The sequence below is a fragment of the Apodemus sylvaticus genome, chromosome 7 (genome assembly GCF_947179515.1).
Source record: "Apodemus sylvaticus chromosome 7, mApoSyl1.1, whole genome shotgun sequence".
Lineage (NCBI taxonomy): Eukaryota > Metazoa > Chordata > Mammalia > Rodentia > Muridae > Apodemus > Apodemus sylvaticus.
The window spans coordinates 68,416,195-68,439,750 of record NC_067478.1 but is presented as its reverse complement, the minus strand read 5'-3'; the positions used below and the strand labels follow the sequence as shown (position 1 = coordinate 68,439,750).

At 43.8% G+C, this 23,556-nt stretch overlaps 1 protein-coding gene across 2 annotated transcripts in view; it reads right to left on the bottom strand.

The window, feature by feature from the left end:
* Lrrc49 (leucine rich repeat containing 49) overlaps positions 1-23,556 on the bottom strand; it is a 111,104-nt gene that overhangs the window by 30,967 nt on the left and 56,581 nt on the right. For both annotated transcript variants that reach the window (XM_052188132.1, XM_052188133.1), the window contains one exon: positions 9,136-9,283. In XM_052188132.1, the coding sequence (XP_052044092.1) occupies positions 9,136-9,283 (148 nt within the window). The remainder of the gene's footprint in view (positions 1-9,135; positions 9,284-23,556) is intronic.

Genomic DNA, 23,556 nt, shown 5'->3' with positions numbered 1-23,556 from the left:
GGCTTGTTATGAAAGCAATGACAATTCTGGTGCCGGCCTTGTGAATACAAGTACCCACTCCTGTGGGTAAGCATTTAGCAACAGCATTGCTGGGTCACAAGGCAGGTAACAAGCTTCTGGCTTTCAAATGCTCCAAGGTGGATTGAAATCAGCAGCCAGGGTGAAGATTCCCCTGGAAGAACCCTGCCCATGATGTCTTCTCTTTGGGGCTCACAGGGAAGAACATGCCTCCTTCTCTCCAGGGCCAGTTGGCCGCCTGGACCAAGAACCTAGGGTCCTGACCATCCCAAGTTTCAGGCACATTGCAACCAGACAGGGTGGGTGGCTCTCTGTTACTAGGGATCCCCCTTGTCTGCCAAGGCCATGAAGCCCAGTTCCTATGTCCTGCCATGAAAGTGTTACAGGTTGGCTTTTCCAACGTGGCACAAGCTAGTTTGGTATTATTGGAAGAATAATGCAGTATCCACACTTTGTCTCAGTATCTCCTCCCATGGGTATTTTATTACCCCTTCTAAGAAGGACCAAAGCACCCACATTTTGGTCTTCCTTCTTCTTGAGCTTCATGTGATCTGTGAATTATATCTTGGGTATTCTGAGCGTTTGGGCTAATATCCACTTATCAGGGAGTGCATACCATGTGTATCTTTTGTGATTGGGTGACCTCACTCAGGATGATATCTTCTAGTTCCATCCATTTACCTAAGAATTACATGAAGTCTTTGTTTTTAATAGCTGAGTAGTACTCCATTGTGTAAATGAACCACTTTTTCTGTATCCATTCCTCTGTTGAAGGACATCTTGGTTCTTTCCAGCTTCCGGCTATTATAAATAAGGCTGCTATGAACATAGTGGAGCATGAGTCCTTGTTATATGTTGGAGCATCTTTTGGGTATATGCCCAGGAGTATTATAGCTGGGTCCTCAGGTAATACTGTATCAAATTTTCTGAGGAACCACCAGGCTGATTTCTAGGGGGGTTGTATCAGTTTGCAATCCCACCAACAATAGAGGAGTGTTCCTCTTTCTCCACATCTTTGCCAGCATCTGCTGTCACCTGAGTTTTTTATCTTAGCCATTCTGACTGGTATGAGGTGGAATCTCAGGGTTGTTTTGTTTTGCATTTCCCTGATGACTAACTTCAAAGTCTCTGAAGAAAGAAATCAAAGAAGATCTCAGAAGATGGGAAGATCTCCCATGTGCTCATGGATTGTCAGGCTTAATATAGTAGAAATGGCCATCTTGCCAAAAGCAATGCAGATTCAATGCAATCCCCATTAAAATTCCAAATCAATTCTTCATAGAGTTAGAAAGAACAATTTGCAAATTTATTTGGAATAACAAAAAAAAAATCAAACCCCAAGATAGTGAAAACTATTCTCAACAATAAAAGAACTTCTGGGGGAATCACCATCCCTGACCTCAAGCTGTACTACAGAACAATCATGATAAAAGCTGCATGATATTGGTACAGAGACAGGCAGGAAGATCAATGAAATAGAATTGAAGACCCAGAAATGAACCCACACACCTATGGTCACTTGATCTTTGACAAAGGCGCTAAAACGACCCAGTGGGAAAACGAAAGCATTTTTAACAAGTGGTGCTGGTTCAACTGGCAGTCAGCATGTAGAAAAATACATATCACAAATTGATACATTCTTATCTACTTGTACAAAGCTCAAGTCCAAGTGGATCAAGGACCTCCACATAAAACCAGATACACTGACACTAATAGAAGAGAAAGTGGGGAAGATCCTTGAACACATGGGCACAGGGGAAAAGTTCCTGAACAGAACACTAATGGCTTACACTCTAAGATCAAGAATTGACAAATGGGACCTCATAAAATTACAAAGCTTCTGTAAGGCAAAGGACACTGTCAATAGGACAAAATAGCAACCAACAGATTGGGAAAAGATCTTTACCAATCTTACATCTAACAGAGGGTTAATATCCAACATATACAAAGAACTTAAGAAATTAGACTCCAGACAATCAAATAACCATATTAAAAATGGGGTACAGACCTAAACAAAGAGTTCTCAACTGAGGAAACTGGAATGGTTGAGAAGCACCTAAAGAAATGTTCAAAATCCTTAGTCATCAGAAAAGCCTTTAAAGAAAAATTCAACATTCCTTGATGATAAGAGTCTTAAAGAAAGTTAGAATGGAAAGACCGCATCTCAACATGATATAGACCATACACAACTAGCCTGTAGCCAGAATTATAAAATTTGGAGAAGTGCCTACAAGCATCCTACTGAACCCGGGAACAAGGCGTGGGTGTCTACTTTCTCCACACTTAGTCAATATAGTACTAGAAGTCTAAGCAAGAGCAGTTAGACAAGAGAGGCAAATCATACAGATACATACAGGAAAGAGAGAAGCCAGAGCGTCTGTATTTGCAGGTGGTACGGTCCTATACTTCCGGAGATTCTAAGGATTCCAGAGGGGAACTAATAAATACTTTTACCAAAGTACCAGGATAAAAAAATTAATATACAAAGTGAGTAGCCTGTCTATATACCATTGCCAAAAATAATGAAGACGAAGCCAGGGAAACAATTGTATTTATACTCCCCTCAAAAGAAACAGAGGAAGGTGCTAGGAGGTAGGAAGACCTCCCCTCGCTAATGCTCATGGATTAGAAAGAATATCCTGAGAATGGCCACCCATCCAAAGCAATCTACAGATCTAACGCAATCCCAGTCAAAATTCCAGGGACATTCTTCACAGAAATAAAAAAAAAATCTTAAAGTTCAGTTTGTACAAAAACAAACAACAAACAAACAAACAAAACAAAACAAAACCCAAAAATAGTAGTGCAGGAGGCATCACCACACCTGACTTCAAGTCTTAGTACAGAGCCAGAGAATAGAAACAGCATAGAGTGACACAGATGAACTCCCAGCAGAAAGAAAGGAGAAGGGGGTTACCACTCCTGGGCATATACCCAGAAGACTCCCCACCATGTAATAAGGATACATGTTCTACTATGTTCATAGCAGCCCTATTTGTAATTGCCAGATGCTGGAAAGAACCCAGGTATCCCTCAACAGAAGAGTGGATGCAAAAAATGTGGTATATCTACACAATGGAGTACTATTCAGCCATTAGAAACAATGAATTCATGAAATTCTTAGGCAAATGGATGGAGCTAGAGAATATCATACTAAGTGAGGTAACCCAGACTCAAAAGGTGAATCATGGTATGCACTCACTAATAAGTGGATATTAACCTAGAAAACTGGAATACCCAAAACATAATCCACACATCAAATGAGGTACAAGAAGAAAGGAGGAGTGGCCCCTGGTTCTGGAAAGACTCAGTGAAACAGTATTCAGCAAAACCAGAACGGGGAAGTGGGAAGGGGTGGGTGGGAGGACAGGGGAAGAGAAGGGGGTTTGCGGGACTTTCGGGGAGTGGGGGGGCTAGAAAAGGGGAAATCATTTGAAATGTAAATAAATTATATCGAATAATAATAATAAAAAAAAGAAAAAAAAAGAAAGGAGAAGGGGAAAGGAAGGGAGGAAGAGAAGGGAGGGGAAAAAAGAAATCTGAAGAAATGGGGAAGGAGAGCTCTGAAAGGCACTGGCTCAGTGTAACACACAATCACCGACAAAGCGGCCTGAGATGCCTCCTGGAAATGTAACTTATAATGTTGTTGCTGCTTAAATAAAGGCTTATTTTAGTTTGCTTTTCTAATTTTAGAGAGACCAAAAAGAGCTTAGAACTTAGCGGTTTTTGTCATATGACCAAGTTGTTTTAAAGGGAGTGGAAATTCAATGTGATTTTTGGTAATTTTAAGTGCTTTTTTTTTTTAAACCGTATAAGTAAAAAGAAGAAATTAACAAAAAATTCAGAACTTTACCTCCTAGCCTCACAAAATAGCTGGTTTAGTAATTAGGCCAGATTTTTAGCCAACTGTTAGTTTATTCACTAACACTGCTGAGTGTTGACAACTGTTCTCTGTTAGAGGTGGTCTAAATGAAAACTATTTCCTATCTTTCTAGGAAAGTAAAACAATATTGTGCCTGTGATTTTATGGATTGTGTAGCATTTAGAGCCATGGAGCACAAGGGATGCTCACAGCTCTCTGCTGAGGTGGCTGCTCACCTGCCTTTCCAGTTAACCTTAAACCCCACCCCCAACCTGCACTGGGCCACTGCTAAGACCATGGCCACGGACTGGGCAGATGCTGAGGCAGCAGAAGACACGACACCCCAGCGGCCTCATCTAGAAGACACAAACTAGAAACTTCAGTTACTGCAAGGGCTAGACACAAAGGCTGTAGAAGTGCCTGGATCACGTAGGGCACATGCTTCAGAGATGATCTCATCTGACTGTCGGAGAGAATGGGCGTCTACTAAAGGAGTAAGACTTTAAAAGGAATTCTAAACCCTGGAAAACTGGATTTACACCAAATCCATTTAAGCACTGAAGGTTTTAAGGATATGTATGCATGTATGGTATACACACACACATACACACACACACACACACACACACACATACATTTACATTTGATTATTATATTTTAGCATACATAATTACCAAATAGCTAACTTTACAAATAAAAAAACTGAATCTCTAATTGTGAAGATGGGCCATGAATCTGTTGGCAGGAAGGAAACGAAAAGAGGGGACTACTTCTGGCTTCTCCGAGAGATCAGGTCAGACTCTGGATGAAAGCCACGTCCATCCTTTATATAGCAAAGAAAGGATTTATCTGAACTAAGAGACTTAGACTTTTTTTCTGACTTTAGTTTGGTGTGCCTGTACATGCACTCACACACACACACATACACACACATACACACACACACACATGTGCATATGTATATATACAAATGTGTACAAAATAAAAACAGTTTTAAAGATGTTTATTTTTAACCATGCAGAAGAGGAAATGTTTGAGAGTATCTTATGTTCAGTTCATGTCTACATAATGACCAGAGCATGGGAAACAGCAAAAAGAATCATTAACACTTGGCTTCTAAATGTCTCTTCCTGGGGATGACACACATCAATGATATATTTCAGTAGCCAAAGAAACTTACATGACTACATGTGACTTCAGAAGCCTAAAGAAAGCCTCTTCTACACACCACGAAAGGGGAGCCCCACTTTCAGCAGCATTAGTAACATCAGACTTTGGAATGTCTTTTTTTTGAGATCAAAGTTTACATTAAATAAACTAAATGTGAGCTTAAGGTGAACAGTCTGACACATATATTTTGCTTCCAGAATTGTGATTATATCTGCCTTCTCAAAGTGTTGCCTTAGAAAAGAAAATTCTATTTTTTAAAAAAGTTTTTACTTTTAGTATGTATGTATGTATGTATGTATGTATGTATGTATGTATTGTTTATGTGAGTGTCTGCCCTCTCTACCTGTGGGTGTCCTTGGAGCCCCTGAAACTGCACTTACAGTTACTGCCTCTGGATACGGGTGCTGTGAACCAAGGCCTCCCTCCCCAAATTTTCAGTGTAATAGTCTGTTTTTCTTCCTCCTCAGAATGTGTCTGCTCTGTTCTTTTGATCAGGGATGAGAGCTGTTACACCCACTCCAATGTCTTCCTTCTACCATCTCTGTACAAGTCAGGGGCCCGAGAATGGCGACAGATGGCTGCTACCTGCCTAAAACCCAACTGCAGCTTAGAGGCTGGCAGAGCACTCAGTGGGCAGTGCTTGGCATGTAAGAGTGAAGACCGAGATGTCAGAACAGCAGCAACTGTGTGAATGCTGGGTAGGTATGGTGGCCACCACACAGTTCCAGCATGCTGCAATCTAATGATGGGCAGGGCATCCAGACTAGCCAAATCACCGAGCTCTGGGTTCAAGTGAGAAACCCTGCCTCAGAAAATAAAGCAGAGAGTGATTGTGGAAGACTCCTGACAGCAACCTCTGGCCTCTACCTGCACACACATGTGTACACACACAGTCACTGGCTCCTGATACATATGTAGCAGAGGACTGTCTTATCTGGTAGGATGAGATGCACTTGGTCCTGTGGAGGCTTGATGTCCCAGAGGAGGGGGATGCTACGAGGGTGAGGTGGGAGTGGGTGGGTGAGCACCCTCTTAGAGGTAAAGGGAAGGGGGAGGGGGTTGGGGTTCATAGAGGGGAGACCAGGAAGGGGGACATTTGAAATGTAAATAAATAAAGTAATTAATTTTTTTAAAAAGCCTCAGCTGTACTAGATTTCCATAATACCCCATATGAGGAACAAACAGGGAAGGCAAGTAAAGAGTGGGCAGAGAACAGCTAAAATGTACACACACACACACACACACACACACACACATACACACACACCATATTTATTCTTTGTGAGTCACATATGATTTTGTACTCAAATATTTCTTTGCTTTATTTTATCTTAAATAACATTTTAAAACTATGACATACTCTGCTTAGCTTGACAGCCATATAAAAACAGCCTTGGGTGGATTTGCTACAGGGTGCTGTTTACAAATCCCATCTCATACAATTAAGCTTCTTCTTGATCCTGATTGATCACCCCATAGAGCATCACTCTAACTTCTCCAGTTTCTATCCCCACATACTTTATGAGGGCAGCATCAATATTCTCTTATCTAGACACTAATGGTCAATACAATGGGCTATGGGGAAATCCCCTGGTTGAGCAGTGGAGACTTCTCAGAGGCTGGCATCAGTCAGCTCCTCTGTGTTCTGTGGTATGTGTGAACGGAGCACCCAGGCACCCAGCTTAGCTCAAAATGAAACCTGGTCAAATGCTTTGCTCAAATACCAAGATATGGTCAGTACCTACCTCTGAGAGGGATGGATATTAATAATACTATTAGTATCTATTAATTTATAATAATCTAATGATACTAATAACCAGACTGCTTTGACTGCTGTGTTATAGGCACACACTGTAACTATATTGCACAAATATAGACAGGTATCATATCAACTGAAAATGTTTCAAAAAGAGAATGCATTTTGCCTGAAAGGAACGATGCTCAGTTTACTGACGCTGCCTCCTAGTGACCCAGGCTCCAGCTCCCTCAGGCAATCTCCAGCTGTCACATCTGAGGAGTTTATATTCTTCCCTTTTGTAACAAGATATGCATTCTCTTTTATTACATATGAAATTTAGAAAATTTTCCATAAATTAAAAAAAATTCGTTATTGGAGCTTAGTAAATCCAATTCCACCTGCAGCACTCTGCCACAGAGAAAGAAGGGGAGGGGCCTCTGGAGAGTGCCTGCTTGCATCAGAAAGGGAAGGGGATGATTCTTTCTCTAACACTGTATATTGCTAAGACAGACGGGTCTGATGTACAACATATCTTTTCTGCATCATTTTCAGCAAGAAGGGTAATCAGAAGTATCAAGGATGCTCAATTTAAAAAAACATGGAGAGAAGGGAAAGAGGAGCCCCTCAAATACAAATCACTGTTGACAGCAGCTGTCTGAGTAAGCAGGGAGGACAAAGAACTGTCTCCGTCCTGTTAGCCGAGCACGGGGACCCATGGTTCTCATGAATTCACCTACATTTTAGCTATTTGTCACTACTCAGGATGCCCACAGTGTCACTGAACATCAGTGGAAATGACACACATCTCCATTGTGTGGGAAGCTGACATTCAACGAGCACGTCATGGGGCAATCGAGTAACTGCTGCAGAAAACACACGAAGTCACACAGCTCTCCACAGAGGGGAGCAAGCGGAGGCCTACTAACATTCTCAAGGACAGAGATGACCACACTGAGATCATCCTGGCATATTTTCTGAGAAAGCAAATACTCCAATAAATGTGAAATGTCATGAAAGAGGCAGGCAGGTCTCATTACTACAGAATTTCTTAGAGCCAGTGCCATGCTGATACACTCTATGCACTGGAGAATGATAAGCAGATTCTCTCACAGCAGAGGCCACATCAACATGTCTCACTATAAAAATACAAACCAGAGACAGAACGAATAGAAAAGGCTGCATTAGGCAATCACATCTTCATAAGTAGCAATAACAGCAACCACAAAACAACACAGCAAACCTGGGTGTTCTCACTTGGGAAGCTCTGTTTTGTCCTTTCAAAATAAATTACTAGCTAAATACTGAACAAGATTTAAAAAAGTATGGAGTTTGATTTAAACCTAAGCCTAGAAAATTTAAAGCTTTATTTGATGAAACTGGATGTGGGTGATAGTTTGAAAAAACAACCCTGTACTTAAAATTATAAAGCTTACAATCACAATAACCCATAGTTTCCTAATTAGGTAAAATTAACAAGTACTCATGCAACTGGAACCCCCAATTTCCTGAACCATGCACAAGGAAGCAGCAAGGTACACAAGGCCACACTCTGGGGAGCAAGAAGGTCTGAGGAAGGCACACTCAGGGAGCAGGGAGGGTCTGTGGGAGCACACTCAGGGAGCAGGGAGGGTCTGTGGGAGCACACTCAGGGAGCAGGGAGGGTCTGTGGGAGCACACTCAGGGAGCAGGGTCTGTGGGAGCACACTCAGGGAGCAGGGAGGGTCTGTGGGAGCACACTCAGAGAGCAGGGTGGGTCTGTGGGAGCACACTCGGAGCAGGGAGGGTCTGTGGGAGCACACTCAGGGAGCAGGGAGGGTCTGTGGGAGCACACTCAGGGAGCAGGGTCTGTGGGAGCACACTCAGGGAGCAGGGAGGGTCTGTGGAAGCACATTCAGGGAGCAGGGAGGGTCTGTGGGAGCATACTCAGGGAGCAGGGAGGGTCTGTGGGAGCACACTCAGGGAGCAGGGTGGGTCTGTGAGAGCACACTCAGGGAGCAGGGAGGGTCTGTGGGAGCACACTCAGGGAGCAGGGTGGGTCTGTGAGAGCACACTCAGGGGAGCAGGGTGGGTCTGTGAGAGCACACTCAGGGAGCAGGGAGGGTCTGTGGGAGGCACTCAGGGGAGCAGGGAGGGTCTGTGGGAGCACACTCAGGGGAGCAGGGAGGATCTGTGGGAGCACACTCAGGGGAGCAGGGAGGGTCTGTGGGAGCACACTCAGGGAGCAGGGAGGGTCTGTGGGAGCACACTCAGGGAGCAGGGAGGGTCTGTGGGAGCACACTCAGGGGAGCAGGGAGGATCTGTGGGAGCACACTCAGGGGAGCAGGTGGATGCACAGAAGGGCACTCACCGTGATTCTCTTCATGTCTAGCTGGCGCAGCTGCATCATATTCTGAAGGACCGTGTGTTTGTACCATGACTCCTGAGCTATTGGATTGCCATCAAAGGTGATGTCCGAGAGGGAGGTTGACTCGGCAAGGCAGGAAACACTTTCAAAGCTGCAGAAGAGATGCCACCACAGTATTCTGAGACCTTTCAAGTAATAGTTCCAGTGTTTTGAATAAGATTTTGCTTTGGTTTGTTGTGTTGAGACAGTGTCCTGCTATGTAACTCTGTCACGGAACTTACTTACTAGGTCGACTCAGTAGACAATGATCCTCGGCCACTCATGCTAGGCCTGCAGGCATGTGCCTCTGTGCATAGCACGTTCAATAGACCCTTTAAAGAATAACTTAGAGCTACAGAAGAAGTGAGTTATACAGAGACCCCATGCACTCCATTCCTCCCAGTGTCTCTCTACAGTTAGTTAAATACACCCGTGAATGTACACGGGCATCTACAGTTAGTGCTCCCACGATGAGGAGCTTCTGGCACTGTAATAGTCTCTGAACTCATACCTTCCTCAACACAGCAGTTCTTATTCTAGGAACAGGGTCACCAGCAAAGGCCTGGGAGGAAAGTGTACTTTCTTACCCTTGCGGCACTGCTTCTTTCAGGCTCCTCAGCTAGAGAGGGAATGTGTGTGCACACTGCCCTGAGTGTATGCATGACATACCCACCACCTCACTCCAACAGGGAGGGGCCTGGCGCATACCACCCACTCCCCATTTATTGGAATTTTCTTTTCCAGCATGTGTGTGTGTGTGTGTGTGTGTGCGCGCGCGTGCACGCATGCGCGCGTGACTAAATTCTTTAAACTGCACCCACAAAATTATTTTCTTGATCAGATGGCTGCACTTCGGTATCTAGTCCCCATTCCCAATGTTCTGTAGGCCTCCGTGGCCCTCCGTTCCTGGGATTACCTCATATACTTACAGTACCGTCAGAACTTTGGAGAGTCAGAACCTGCATCCCTTCCTGAGATTTCCACGTCCCTTGATAATTTTTAAAATGTTTTATACCTTGAGGTTCCCTGTCCTGACCTCTAACATTAAACACATAGTGGTTATATGTTTACTACTAAAGTACTATACAGAATAATTTCATGGTCTTCTGAAACTCTCCTGTGCTTTACCCGTCCCCCAAATTCCTGGCTAGTTCCAATCATTTTACTCTTGAGTTCTGCAATTTCCAAAATGTTGGATGGCCTGAATCATGTTCTATGATATAGTCTTACGGATGGACTTCTTTGATTTGGCAATATACATTTAACACGCATCCGTCCATGTCTTCTCATGGCGTCACAGGGCATTTCTTTTCACAGCTGAGCAATATTGCACTGCCTGAGTGTGTCACTTTCTCCACTCAGCTATGGAGGTTGGTGAGAGAAGCTGTTGTGAGTCCTTGTCCACAGCTGTCTGTGTGCACGTTTCAGCCTCAGCTGGATGCTTATTGAGAATGCAGCTGCTGGGTCACACACACAGATGGCTATTCGGCTGTGTGAGAAACTTATCCAGTACCCTGCAGCATTTGGTAGTCATTGGTGTTCCTGGATGCTAACTGCTAATGCCATCTTTTATTCTGTAGTTCCCCAGTGACAAGTGATTAGAGCATCTCTAGAAAGCACATTCGCCCTTACTGTATCTTCCTGGTGTTTTCAGAGCCTTTGCTCATTTTAAGTAGATTCTCTTTTTTCTTATTGTTGAGCTTTCCAAGTTTTATTTTTTCAAATATATTATGGTTATCTGTCCTTTACCAGATGTATGCCTTGAAAGTATTTATTATGTTTCTTCAAAAGTATGTATTAACTTATGTAGTATATATATATGGGTGTGTACATGCTAAGGCACATGCATGAAGGCCAGAGGAAAACTGTGGGAGCCAGTTGTCCCTTTCCACCTGTGGTCCCCAAGATCAGCTCAGACACCCAGGCGTGCCCTGCATGCCTTTACTGCAGAGCCGTCTCCCTGGCTCTTCCTCATTCTTCACAGTGCCCTTCACAGAGCAGGAGGCTTTAATTTTAACAATACATAACTTAGTAATTTCTGTGGTTTTCTTTTTTTTATCCTGATTTGGTTCTTGAAGGCTATCTGGATTTTTTTTCTACAATTTACAGTTTTGAGAGTTTTACATTTAGGCTTACAAGTCATTTTGAGTTCATTTAATGAAAGGCCCAAATCCACATCTCCCCACACTGAGAACTGTCTGCTTTCTTTGTTGAAGTCCATCGGGTTATATATTTCCAGATCTGTACTTAGTTCCACTGATAAATGTGTGTACTCTTCACCACTGCCCCACTGCCTCGAACGCTGAGACTTCAGGGTGAGTTTCAGGAATGCAGCTTTGTAATGCCTCTAAACACGTCACAGTTCACTCTGTGAATGGCACGTGTCTCTGACGAGACTATGTAGTCTTCCTTCCCATGGAAATGTGACACTGTACCTAATCGGGTCATATGTAAAAAACTGTCTTCAACTACTAGACTCCAGCTATGTGAGTCCACACTCCCCACAGACACACTGAAGCCCCAGCCTAAGGTAGGGCTGCCTCTGTCAGCTGTAAGCTATTCTCCTACATCTCACTCCCAGCACCAATTCCACTTGTGAATGTGCAGGGACCCTGTGGGCCATCAGGGATCTGCCTGTCCTATTCAAACCTCCCTTCATGAGAACATGTCACGAAAAAACAGTCCTCCGCTTAATTGGACTTTCTATCTACAAAGGCCTCCTTGCATCGACTCCAGCACCTAGATTATAATAATTAGGTTCTAAGTGACATGGAAACCTCCTGTGTGGTCACTATGCCCCATTGTCAAGAGCATCCCTTTCTCCCTCATCAAGCACTGTGAATAAAGGCAGAGGACTCTTACAGACAGTAAACTGTGTGGTTAATGAAATCACAGGTCCACAGTCAACTCTGCTTAACTGTACAACACAGTCCTTAACAGCCTAGTGTGAATCTTCAAGCCTTGCCCTTCAGGACTGTACCAGATTCTAGGTATTAGCCCTTACATGTGAGATTAGAAATCATGTTTTGATATCTAGAAAACTACACACTGCTATTTTGAGCTTTAAAAAAAAAAGATGGGAATAATCACAGTAATACTCCTAAAAATCTCTGAATTCATTTACACCAGAGCTCAGCAAGACTCAACTAATCCTCATGCTGAAGAATGCTTTTTCAGGATTTATGTTGAAACCACACCTCTCTATGAAGATAGGACACAGAAAAGTGCACTATGAAAAACAACTACGTGACAAGTACAATAGGCTCCCTCCCCCTTATTGCCATAGTCAGACAATTCAAATAAAACCATCCTGATGTTATGTCACCTCAGAGTTGATCTCTAGTGATCTACACGATGATTTCAGGATCTGAATGTATGTCAAAACATTTGCGACATGTAGGGAAAGCATTACAGGAAGGCATTTAAAATAGGACAAAATGGGGGTTGACAAATTTAAATCTAATGATGGCTTGAAGTATAAGTAGATTTTAGTAAACAGCCAACACTCTGCCTCAATGCCCCTCTGCCAGCAACTGAGCTGAGGAACGGGAGAGGAACCATCAGGGGATTTTAAACATGAAGTGTGGGAGGATGCCTGAGGGAGGACAGACGGCTGAGAGTGGAGAGTGGGGAGTGGAGGGGAGTGGTAGTGGTAATGTGAGCAGAACTGTAGTTCAGAAAAATCACCATGTAGTAAACTTGTGTAGGAAGGAAAAAGGACAGAGTAGAGAGCTCCTCGTAAATTAGCTCACAGGAGGAGGCGAAGGATGTGAGGTCCAAACAGATCATTAAAACCTCTGGTAGTCTTTCCGGAATAGAGAGCAGAAGGTCTACAGATGGCTGCACCGTGAAAAGGGCAGGGACTTGTGATCATTTGGATGTGATAGAGAGAGTACTGAATAATTTCTAGGCTCTTCTCAGACTCATTGCACTTGTGGTTACAGGGGACAAACACCATCAAAATTTATGAGACTATGCTTGAAATGACTATATTTTATTGCATATACATTTTTTCTTAAAAAACTGATTTAGAAAAATTGAGATTATTTTATAAGAAACACATAGTTGTAGGCCTGGATGAAATGACAGGGCAAAGTCTAAGTATTCCAAAGAACTTCCTGATAATGAAAATGATAAACGGATTTCCTTATCCTCTTCTTAGAATATTGGTATATATTACTAATCAGATAGATATACTGAAAAAATGCAAACAGTGTACCCAGAATCAGAGTGGAATGCCTTCATCTTATGCCAGGTGGGTCCTATTTGTACTCTTATTTACTATCTGCAGCAAGACTGCTGAGCCCAGAATTTGCTTCTTATTGTTGTGTATAATTTTAAAGTAACGTTATCATCAAAACTACGGATGTATAAAATGTTAGCTAACAAAAAAATTTCAATTACACTTAGCATGAGTCTTCTCAATTATTCCATTGGAGTTGGTCTAATGGTTATCAGCGGAAAGAATAGATGTCACACACAAAACTAAATGCTATCTTCAACAAAGTGTACAATGTGCCTGTGTGTACAGTGGGAAGCTGCGTTCCCAGTGACTGTGATCACTATGCCCCACTTCACGGATGTGCAAGGCCTGGGGAGCTGCCTGATCCACATCTGCAATCAAACACAAGGAAGCCTCCAGGAGGGAAGCAGCTGTACCTTTAGGCAGATACCTCAATGCCAGTTCCAGTAGCTCCATACCCCCAACACTCACATACACACTTACACCCTCTCTCACACATTCACATTCACACACATATTCTCACACATACTCATACTCAGAGGCACACAGTCATTCATATGACAAACATTAAATTACTAGAAAGGCCCATAAAATATGTATAATTGGTAAAGTGTAAAACATAAAGAAAAAAGCATTACAGGAATTTGTATTAATGAACTTAAGAGGTGAACAAAATGTATTTGAAAAATCTCAATTGAATTGTTCTGCTCAAACAAATCAGGGAAGAAGAAAGAGAAGAGGGGGGGGAAGAAAAGGGAGAGGACGGGAGGGAAGAGAAAGGGGAGGGGGAGGTGAAGGAGAGGAGGGGAGATATAAAAAAGGGAAGAGAGGGGAGGGAGGGGAGGGGGAGGGGAGACAGAGGGAGGGAGGGAAAGGAGGGGAGATGTAGGGAAAGGAGGGGAGGGGAAGGAGGTGAGATATGGGGAGGGGATAGAGGGGAGGGAGGGGAGGGAGGGGAGGAGAGATATAGGGAAGGGAGACAAGAAGAGGGGAGGGGAGAAGGACGAAAGAAAGAAGGACAAAAGATGAGAGGAGGAGAGGTAGGAACTCCGAGGAGACAAAAACAAAGGCAAACATCCAGAGATGTGATGCGTGGAAAGGGCCTTCCCTCATGGAGTATTTGCGGACCCCAGAGACCCTGAGCTTTACTCTTCAGGATCTTCCATGCTTTGGGCAGTGGACAGATCCCTGGAACCGATCAACTAAGAAAATCTAGCTCGGCAGGTCCTCCAACAAGGACGGAATAGTGATGGCTATTCCCAGCTGCTCCCCAGGGATACTGCCCATCACAACACTTAGCACCAGGAGGAAGGGAGCCCAGGGATACTGCCCATCACAACACTTAGCACCAGGAGGAAGGGAGCCCAAGGATACTGCCCATCACAACACTTAGCACCAGGAGGAAGGGAGCCCAGGGATACTGCCCATCACAACACTTAGAACCAGGAAGAAGGGAGCCAAAGTTTTACCTGAGTATTTTTAAACCATAATTTGAAGTGTGAATCTGCACCAAATAGCTCTAAAATATTCCAAGAGACTTAAAAAAAAAAAAAGACATCTACATCTGCTTATGCCTATAGGGCTCAGGCAATGGATTAGGACCCCAAAGAATTCCCAAAGATTAAACAGTAAGGGACAGCTACAAATACCCACAGCCACAATAGAGCTCAATCTTGCAAAGAAATTAAGTGATCCCAGGACCTGTAAAAACAGGTGGCATAGTCTGACTGCCTGAGTCTTCAAATAATTGGACAATCAAAACTCTCAGTCTTAAACCCCGGGATATAGGCTGGAGAGTTGGCTCAAGCATTTAGAACATTTGCTGCTCTCACAGAAGACAGCAGCCCACTTCCGAGCACCTACACTGGAAGGTTCACAACTGTCTATAATTCCAGCTCCAGGGGATTCTATTCCCTCTTATAGACTCTATAGACACATATATGTAGGCATGCATACATGCACACACATGTACACACATGCACAGAGAAAGAGAGGGAGAAATAAAATAAAAATTTAAAAGATGTCTATAATGCATTTTAAGAAATATAAGCAGGCTTGAAAATATGAGTAAAACAAAAATATAAAATAATCAAAGAGTAAATTAAGGGACTAAGCTCATGTCCTGTTTTCTTGTATCAACTGGTCTTTGAAGAAATAAAAGCCACAAGAAACTCTATTTTTTATAGACCAATTAGTTAAAAACAGAAGGAGAAAGGAGGAGGAAGGGCAGGTTAGAATTAACTTGAATCCTGAACACGATGATGGACAATGGCAGTCAGTGACTGACAGCTGGGTGAAAGGAGGTGGGGCATCTGACTCAAAGTAAAATAAGCTGGTGAGGGCAGAGTCCAGTCATCAGCCTTCCATAGCAAACAAGCTGTCACAGGAAAGCAGGAGCCAGCTCAGGCCACAGAAATCCACAGACTGTTACTTGGCTATCAATTTATAACAATTATTATTAAACAATTGTGACCTTTGTTCTGTTCCTAGATGCCTATGTGCATATTTGCATGTATGTGCATTATATAATCTGTATCTGCACATATATCTGTAAAGAGAGCTCTGACTCCTGAGGAGTAAATGCTGGCTCACTTGAGTCAACATACACATATTTGAACAGCTAGTTCACAGCTGTAAAAGTGCCTTAGCAACAGGATGGAACGCAGTGGGTGAGGCAAACAGGCTCCTCCCACTCTCCCAAGAACACAGTGAAGGGAAGTGACACCTGAGCAGGGATATCTGGGTGTCCATTCTTAGCGTGCTAACCATCGTTAGAGAACAGGATTCTCCACCTGAGGAGGAAGCAGGAGCCTTTCCTATTTAGGTCATGCAGACAGATGGCTTTATGAGGTAAAAAAGGGTGGAGGTAGAGCACAGGAGGGGACATGGGGTGTGCCAGAATGTGTGTGCATGTGCCTGTGCACAACACACACACACACACACACACACACACACGCACACGCACACGAAACGGGAGGGAGGGAGGGAAGGAGAGAGAGACTGGAGTTGAATTCAGAGTACTAGAGAATAGAAGGTTCTGCCATCTGTCATTAATATGAACACAAAATAAAGCTATGTGCTCACAGAATATCTTCTGTTATCTTTCTACCCAGCTCCCTTTCCCTGTTAACAGACTTCTTCCCTGCAGTAAACCCTTCCATGAGCTGATGCCACCCGCTCAGTTCTAGGACTGAGTGTTTTGTGCCCTTAGGCCAGGGTGATTGCTTCCGACTGGTACCTAACCTAGTCAAGGACACCCTTCACGGAAACCCTCTGCTTCTCAACTGTGCACTGGAGTCATCAGGTCTCCAGGAACAGCAGCGGGGATCCAGGAGGTCTGCTATGTGGCTGGGTAGCCTGAACTTCTAACAAGCTTCCCAGTCACGGGAATGCTGATGGTTCAGACTTTGAACATTCTGCTCCTCAGAAACTCCCCGACGGAGCTGAGAAGGGGCCTACTGGTCCACATGGTGCTGGGGAGCAGGATTTCCTACACCCTGCAGCACTCCTGCCTGACACTTGGGGTTTGGTGTGCTCTCTTGTGACTGATCACACAGTCATAGGAGACAAAGCCTACGTTCAATTCTGCCACTCTCAATAATGTCATCTTGGGCGGTTTACACAAAGAAATGTGTACGAATGTCTATCAACAACTGGCTGGGATGAAAACAGGTTCTTTAACGAAAGAGGCAGGGAAAAGACTGTACTGAGCTGGGAAAGGACTCGGCAGAGGACACACCCAGCCATAGTCCTGGGCAAAGGTGAACTTCCCTCTGTGTCCTTAAGGTTTTCTGGACTTGCCCTCTATGAAGAACTGGAAGCATATTCAAGCCCCCTGTGCTCACTTAGGAAGACAGAAGCCAGCACCCTAATGTGTAAACCAGCAAGTTCCCCAGTAGGCTCCAGGTCACAGCACAAACCACTGCTGCTAACACACTCATTCAGCACTTCCCACAGGATCGGGCTCAAAGTCAAAAAGGAGTCACTGATGTGAAGGTCTACAACAGACACTGCCAATTTATTTTTAAGGTGTTATGTGAGAAGTTTTATGAAAAAAGGACCTGAATAGACATATCTCAAAAGCATGTATGTAACTAGTCAACAGACACATACAAAAATCTTAATGAAATTAAGCCAACTGAAGCCAGTGAGACACCACCTCATCCTGTTTGTTAGAATGGCTACTCTCAAAACACACAGGGTGGGTGTTGGGGAGGACATGGCTGTTGTGGTTTGATCTCAAGTGTGCCCACAGTGTTCTGAATACCTGTTCCTCATCCACTGGTGCTATTTCAGGAGGCTTCTGAAGGCTAGGACTTCTACTAAGATGTGAAGAGTCCCCTCCCCGCCCCCACCTCTGTATACACATCAATGCCTGGGAACATGCATTCTTTACCACAGGGGCCCCACACCCTCAGAAGTCCCATACCTAAATGACTCTCTCCTTCTTTAATTTGTTCCTGTCAGGTATTGTGGTCACCATGACGAAAAGGAGTACAGGGGGAAAGGGAACCTTTGTCTACTGTTGGCTACTGTTGGCGGGAATTTAAGTCAGGGTAGCCAATATGGAAAACAATATGGAACACCTTAAAAATTAAAAACAGCTACTATATGACCTGGAAATCCCATTCTCTATCCAAAGGAAATGAAGTGGCATATGAAGAGACATGCTGCGTCCTACACTCATGGGCACACTACTACTACCAACAGTCACCACGCTCATGGGCACACTTCTCACAACAGTTTCAATATGGGGCCCACTTCAGAATCTATTGACAGCTGAATGAATAGAGAAATATGGTACAGCTGACACTGCCTGGTGAGCAACATCTGAGGGTGCTCTGTGCTGTACACATGTATGTGTACACAAGTGCACTTTTACATGAATGTGCATAAGCACCTACATGCTTGCATGTGCACACACACACACACACTAAGGAAGATGTGAAATATGTATATGCAGTACAATTCTAGTCTACCTCAGGAGATCTTGTCCTTTGTAACAGGGATAAATCTGGATGACACTGGACTGAGAGAAACAAGCCAGAGACAGAGGGACAAATCTATCTGATCTCACTCACATGTGGAAGCTGACCTTACAGAAGCCCTGAACAGAAAGGAAGTTAAAAGGAGTTGGAGCAGAACCAGTCACTGGAGTGGTGAGTGCAGAGATCTTGTTCAAGAGAGAGATCTGTGTATTGCATAGTGATTATGTTTAATAACAATGTATCATATGTTTGGAAAGTGCAAATTGGTCTGGTCATTCCACAAGATATGCAAATGTCCCACTTTGATTTCCATTGCTGTGAAATTGCCTTTCCATCACCACTGAAAGCAATAGGTGGAGGAAAGGGTTTGTTTGGCTCACACTCCAGAGAAGTCAGAGCAGGACTCAAGGCGGGAACCTAGAAGAAGGGGCTGACGCAGAGGCACACAGCCTACTGGCTCACTCAGCTGGCTTTCCTATACAGCTCAGAATCACCTGCCCAGGGATGGCACAGTGCTCAGTGGGTTCACCCTTCTTACATCAATTAGGAATTAAGAAAATGCCCCACAGACACACACTTGTGCCAACCTGACAGAGGTAACACCTCAATTGAGAGTCCCTCTTCCCAGGTGTGCGAGTTTGACAACTGAAGTTTTACAACAGCATATGTTTAAACCTCAAGTCAACACCATTGATACACATAATTTTATAAAATAAAAAGTATCTTTCAAACACCAAAACAGTGTGCCCAAAGACTAGCTGAAAGTTTTGAACTGTCCGTTCAGATATCTGGAGTTTATAATTAGGTCACTGACAGCTTTTCACATACTCAGGATAAAGAAAGCTGTTATATTTTCCTTCAGTGCAAGAATCCAGAAGTTTCTTCGCCTTCATTATTTGCATGCAAGAGAGAGATCCTTTTATTGTGTGTTTGTTTTGTGTTTTGAGACAGTCTCTCTACCCAGTCCTTGCTAACCTGGAATTCACTATGTAGACAAAGCTAGCCCAAACTCAATGAGATCCGCCTTCCTCTGCTTCTCCAATGCTGGAATTAAAGGTGAGTCCCTGTAAGACAGACCAGCATGGAAGGGTTTTTAAAGAAGAAAATGGTGCTCTTCCTTCTTTTAACCAAGTCAAGTGCTCTGAAAGACTGGATAAGTATTTTCCTTCCCAGACTGGCCAGGTTTCAGTACTACAGTAGAACCATCTTTAACACTAAATCAAATATGAAAGAGTGAAGAACCAGCCTGTCTAGCAACCCCTTCCCTGCAAGCAGAGCCTGTTTTAGAGTTTAGATATTTGACACCATGAAGAAAGTTGGTGTGTTAAGATCTGGTCCCTGAGGCAATGGCATCCAGAGGCCTTTGGGAGGTGACTGGGTCACAAGGGTTCTGATCTCAAGCCTGAGTTCACAGCTCAATAGGATCCTGGAGGAGTGGTAGATGTTTTAGGTAGGGTCTGCTTGGAGGAAGCAGTCCTTGGAATGTGTCCTCCAAGTGCATATTCTGTGCCCAGCTCAAGTCTCTGTACCTTCCCCTCTACTTCCAAGCTGCCAGGAACTTGTGAGAATCCTTCCACAAGGCACTTCTGGCGTGATAAACTGAGCTACTGCAACCTATCAGCAACTGGGCAAAAGATCACGAACTCCAGAACCCATGAGTCAACTAAACCTGCCCTCCTCAGATGTCTCTGCTGCTCTGTCATAGCAATGGGAAGATGACCAGCACACCTTCTTTCAAGAAAACCTCCCCAAAGAGGCAAACATGATCGATATATCTGACCGGAAGTACTGGAGAGGCCACTGCACACAGAAGAACTCTCCTCTCTCTTTGCTTTTCTGAACCACTGGTACCAGAGCTCTAGCTTTGCCCGCCCCCGAGAAAAATAGCTGTCACCTTCCAACTCCTGTCAGCAATGGTGTAAACAAAATTTGAAAATATGTATCTCCTGGTGCTGGGGAATTAGAGAGATGCAATGGTAGGGAGGAGTGTTTGCTGCATAATTATGGAGATTGAAGTTCTAATCCCAGCACCCAGGTAACAAACCACATTTCCCACAAATGCCTGTAATTCTCGCTCTTAAGGATCTGATGCTCTGTTATAGCCTATATATATACCCGATACACACACACACACACACACACACATAGATCACACAGAGACACACACAGGGAGATAAAGTAATGAAGATACAGGTATGGCGCCTTCTGAACTCTACACGACACTTGGGGGAGTTTAAAAATCTAGAGTATATATAGTTTTAGTCCTTCTCTGATCGTACATCTCAATTACTAGGAAAGGTTTAGACAGAAAGGTCAGTCTTTCAGTTGGCCTGAGGGTTTAGACGAGCAAATGGTAGAGATGATGTCCAATCAGAAGTCTGAAAATGTGAGACAGAATTGCAGTTTTAGCCACAATGATATCAGACGTTTTATTACAATATAAACTGCTGTGAAGCAGGAGAAAAATATAGAATCCAAGTGTTAAATAAGACACTATATAAAGGCTGTGCCCTTTTGAGAGAGAGAAATCACAGGAACGTCACGTTCACCTTGGCTTCTGCTTAGAGACACTTTCCAGACCACAGGATGCACTTGGCAGAGGATCCAAAGAGAAAACAGAAGACTCACTTGCAAGATGAAACTCAGAGCAGATTCTGAGTCTGCTGGGAGTCCCAGGATATGGGGTGTGGGTAACCAAGAAGAGTCAGCATACAGAGGAGACCCAGAAACGTGTAGAGTGTCTCTGAGTATCTGCCTGAGCATCAGGACATACACATAGAGATGGTGCCATGAACCCTAGCAGAATGTGGCTATTGAGGGGCCATGGGATGAAGAGTTTCTCCAGGCCACCGGGACTAGGAGACAATAGCACTCTAGACAGTGAAGACAGTTCACTGAATATCCAGACTGTGCACTGGGGCACCACAGCCCTCAAAGCCAGGCCTCAAGTACAAGGTAATCAAAGATGGTGACTATTTCAAGTTTCTTTATGGTAGAGGCTTTAAAGGGTGATTAAACAGAGACCTTGAGAATAATCTAGAAATTTATTTCCCAGAGCTATGTGTTTACATTCCAAACAGAAATAAGATCTGGAGTCATTCGCTTACATTCCAAAGGCTAACAGGCGAAGAGACTGCAGCCTGTTCATCCCAGAATGTATTTATGTTAGGAAGATGAGGCTGGTTGGCCTTTCTCTCCTCTCTCCTCTCCCCTCTCCACTGTTTCTTTTTCTTCTCTGGAGAGAAGGTACTGATATATGAACAGCTCCTATATATGTAGGTGGCATATGCCTTTGTCAAAATAGCCTCACAGGGCCAAAACAGAACAAGGGAAATGATGTAGGTAAACTGCCTCTCCCATAAATCCAAAAACTCTGTGTTTAATATAAAAATAGCACGAATACATATTTTAAAATGCATCATCTAGTTCTAGAGTAAGTATTACTCTAGACCTGCCCTCTTACATTAAAAAACAACCCTAAACATTCAAAATTTTAGTCTCAGCTAAATCAATGCTGATTCTCCAGAAGGTTATCAAACAGGAGCTCAAGACTTCTAAGTAAGGCAACATAACCCATACTCTCGCCAATGTCTTGGCATTGTGGAATGACCAAAAACAATTCTTAAAAATTGCCAGAGCAGAAAATCAGCAATAAAAAATATAAAACACATATTACGAGGGAGAAAACAGTCCCAAAGAGAGCCTGGACGCTGGCAGCAGGGAGCTAGAACTCTTCACAGTGCACAGATCAGGCCAGACCTTTAGACTAAGAGGTGTTCACTTCCCTTTGCAACAGACGACCTGGGAACTATCACAAGGAGGGTGCCTGTTTTCTCCAAGAAAGAAATTTAAATCTTTTCAAATGTTCAAATGTTCAAAATGTTCGATCTTTGCATTTGGCAGATTAAACCATTGAGGAGATTCTTGGGCTGGAAGATCCTGAGACAGCTGTGAACAACAAAGTAAACTAACTCTAACACAACCCTAACTTAGCTTCTTCATCCTATTTACATATGACCAGATTTCCATCCCAGGCTGTGGTCACAAGAAGCATTGAAGGACTGACTCCTGAGGCTGCTACATGGCAGAATTCGCTGAACGAGGCCTTTAAAAGACCTATGAGAAGCAGGAGAATCCAGCAGACCCAGTAGCCTTATCTGGCTTCTATGGGCACGAGAAACACATGTAAAACACTTAGCATGTGCAGGCAAAACTCTTAAACACAGTTTTTAAAAAGTTATTTATGAATATTGAGAAAGATCAGATTAAACTTGGCTTTATTCATTCATTCATTAAAGTGAGTGATAACTATCAGCTGATTGGTGTCAGGCATTGTTGGTATTCTGTCTAAGCTCCACCCCACACCTACCTGGCAATAGCCAGGTATGCCCCGCCCCATAGATCTGGCCCATTATAAAAGGGGCTACTTGTCCCTCCTCTCTCTGTCTCTTTCTTCACTCTCTTCCATCCCACTCTCACCTCTCTGCCCCTTGGGCTCTCCTCCCCTCCCCCCTCTTTCCACATGGTCATGGCCGGCCTCCAATACTCTCTCTCTCTCTCTCTCTCTCTCTCTCTCTCTCTCTCTCTCTGCCTTTCTCTACTCCACTATACCACTAACTTCCAACCTCTACCCTGAATAAACTCTATTCTATACCATGCCTGTGTGTGTATGGTCCCTCAGGGGGAAGAGGTGCCTGGACAAGGGCCTACCTGAGGACCCTCTTCCCCTTCCCCCACACCGCTGTGCCACATTTCTCTAAGCCCCCAATCCTCTCTTTTTAAGCCCCTTCAGGCATGGCATGCTAGAGTACCATGAACTGACTGGGTGCCCTGTATGCTAGGAAACTGGATGGAGAAGAAGGAAGAGTAAACCATTTCTTCATTTGGTGTTGTATCCCTAAAGAATGAAAATAATTCTTTCCATTTAGGTTTGAGTTTAGATTGCAAAAGAAAACACATTCCCTCCAGTGGATCAGAGGTAAAAATTCTGTAATTGGAAGGACACATTTGGGTCTGGGCATAATTGATTGTAGACAGAAATGTCTGCTCAAATTAGCTGACGAACGTGTTCAGTCTCTTCACTGCTTTGCCCTTGTCTGCTTGTATCAGGTGGCCACCTCGCTGTAGCTAGGGTTTCATTTGAAGACTAAGCAC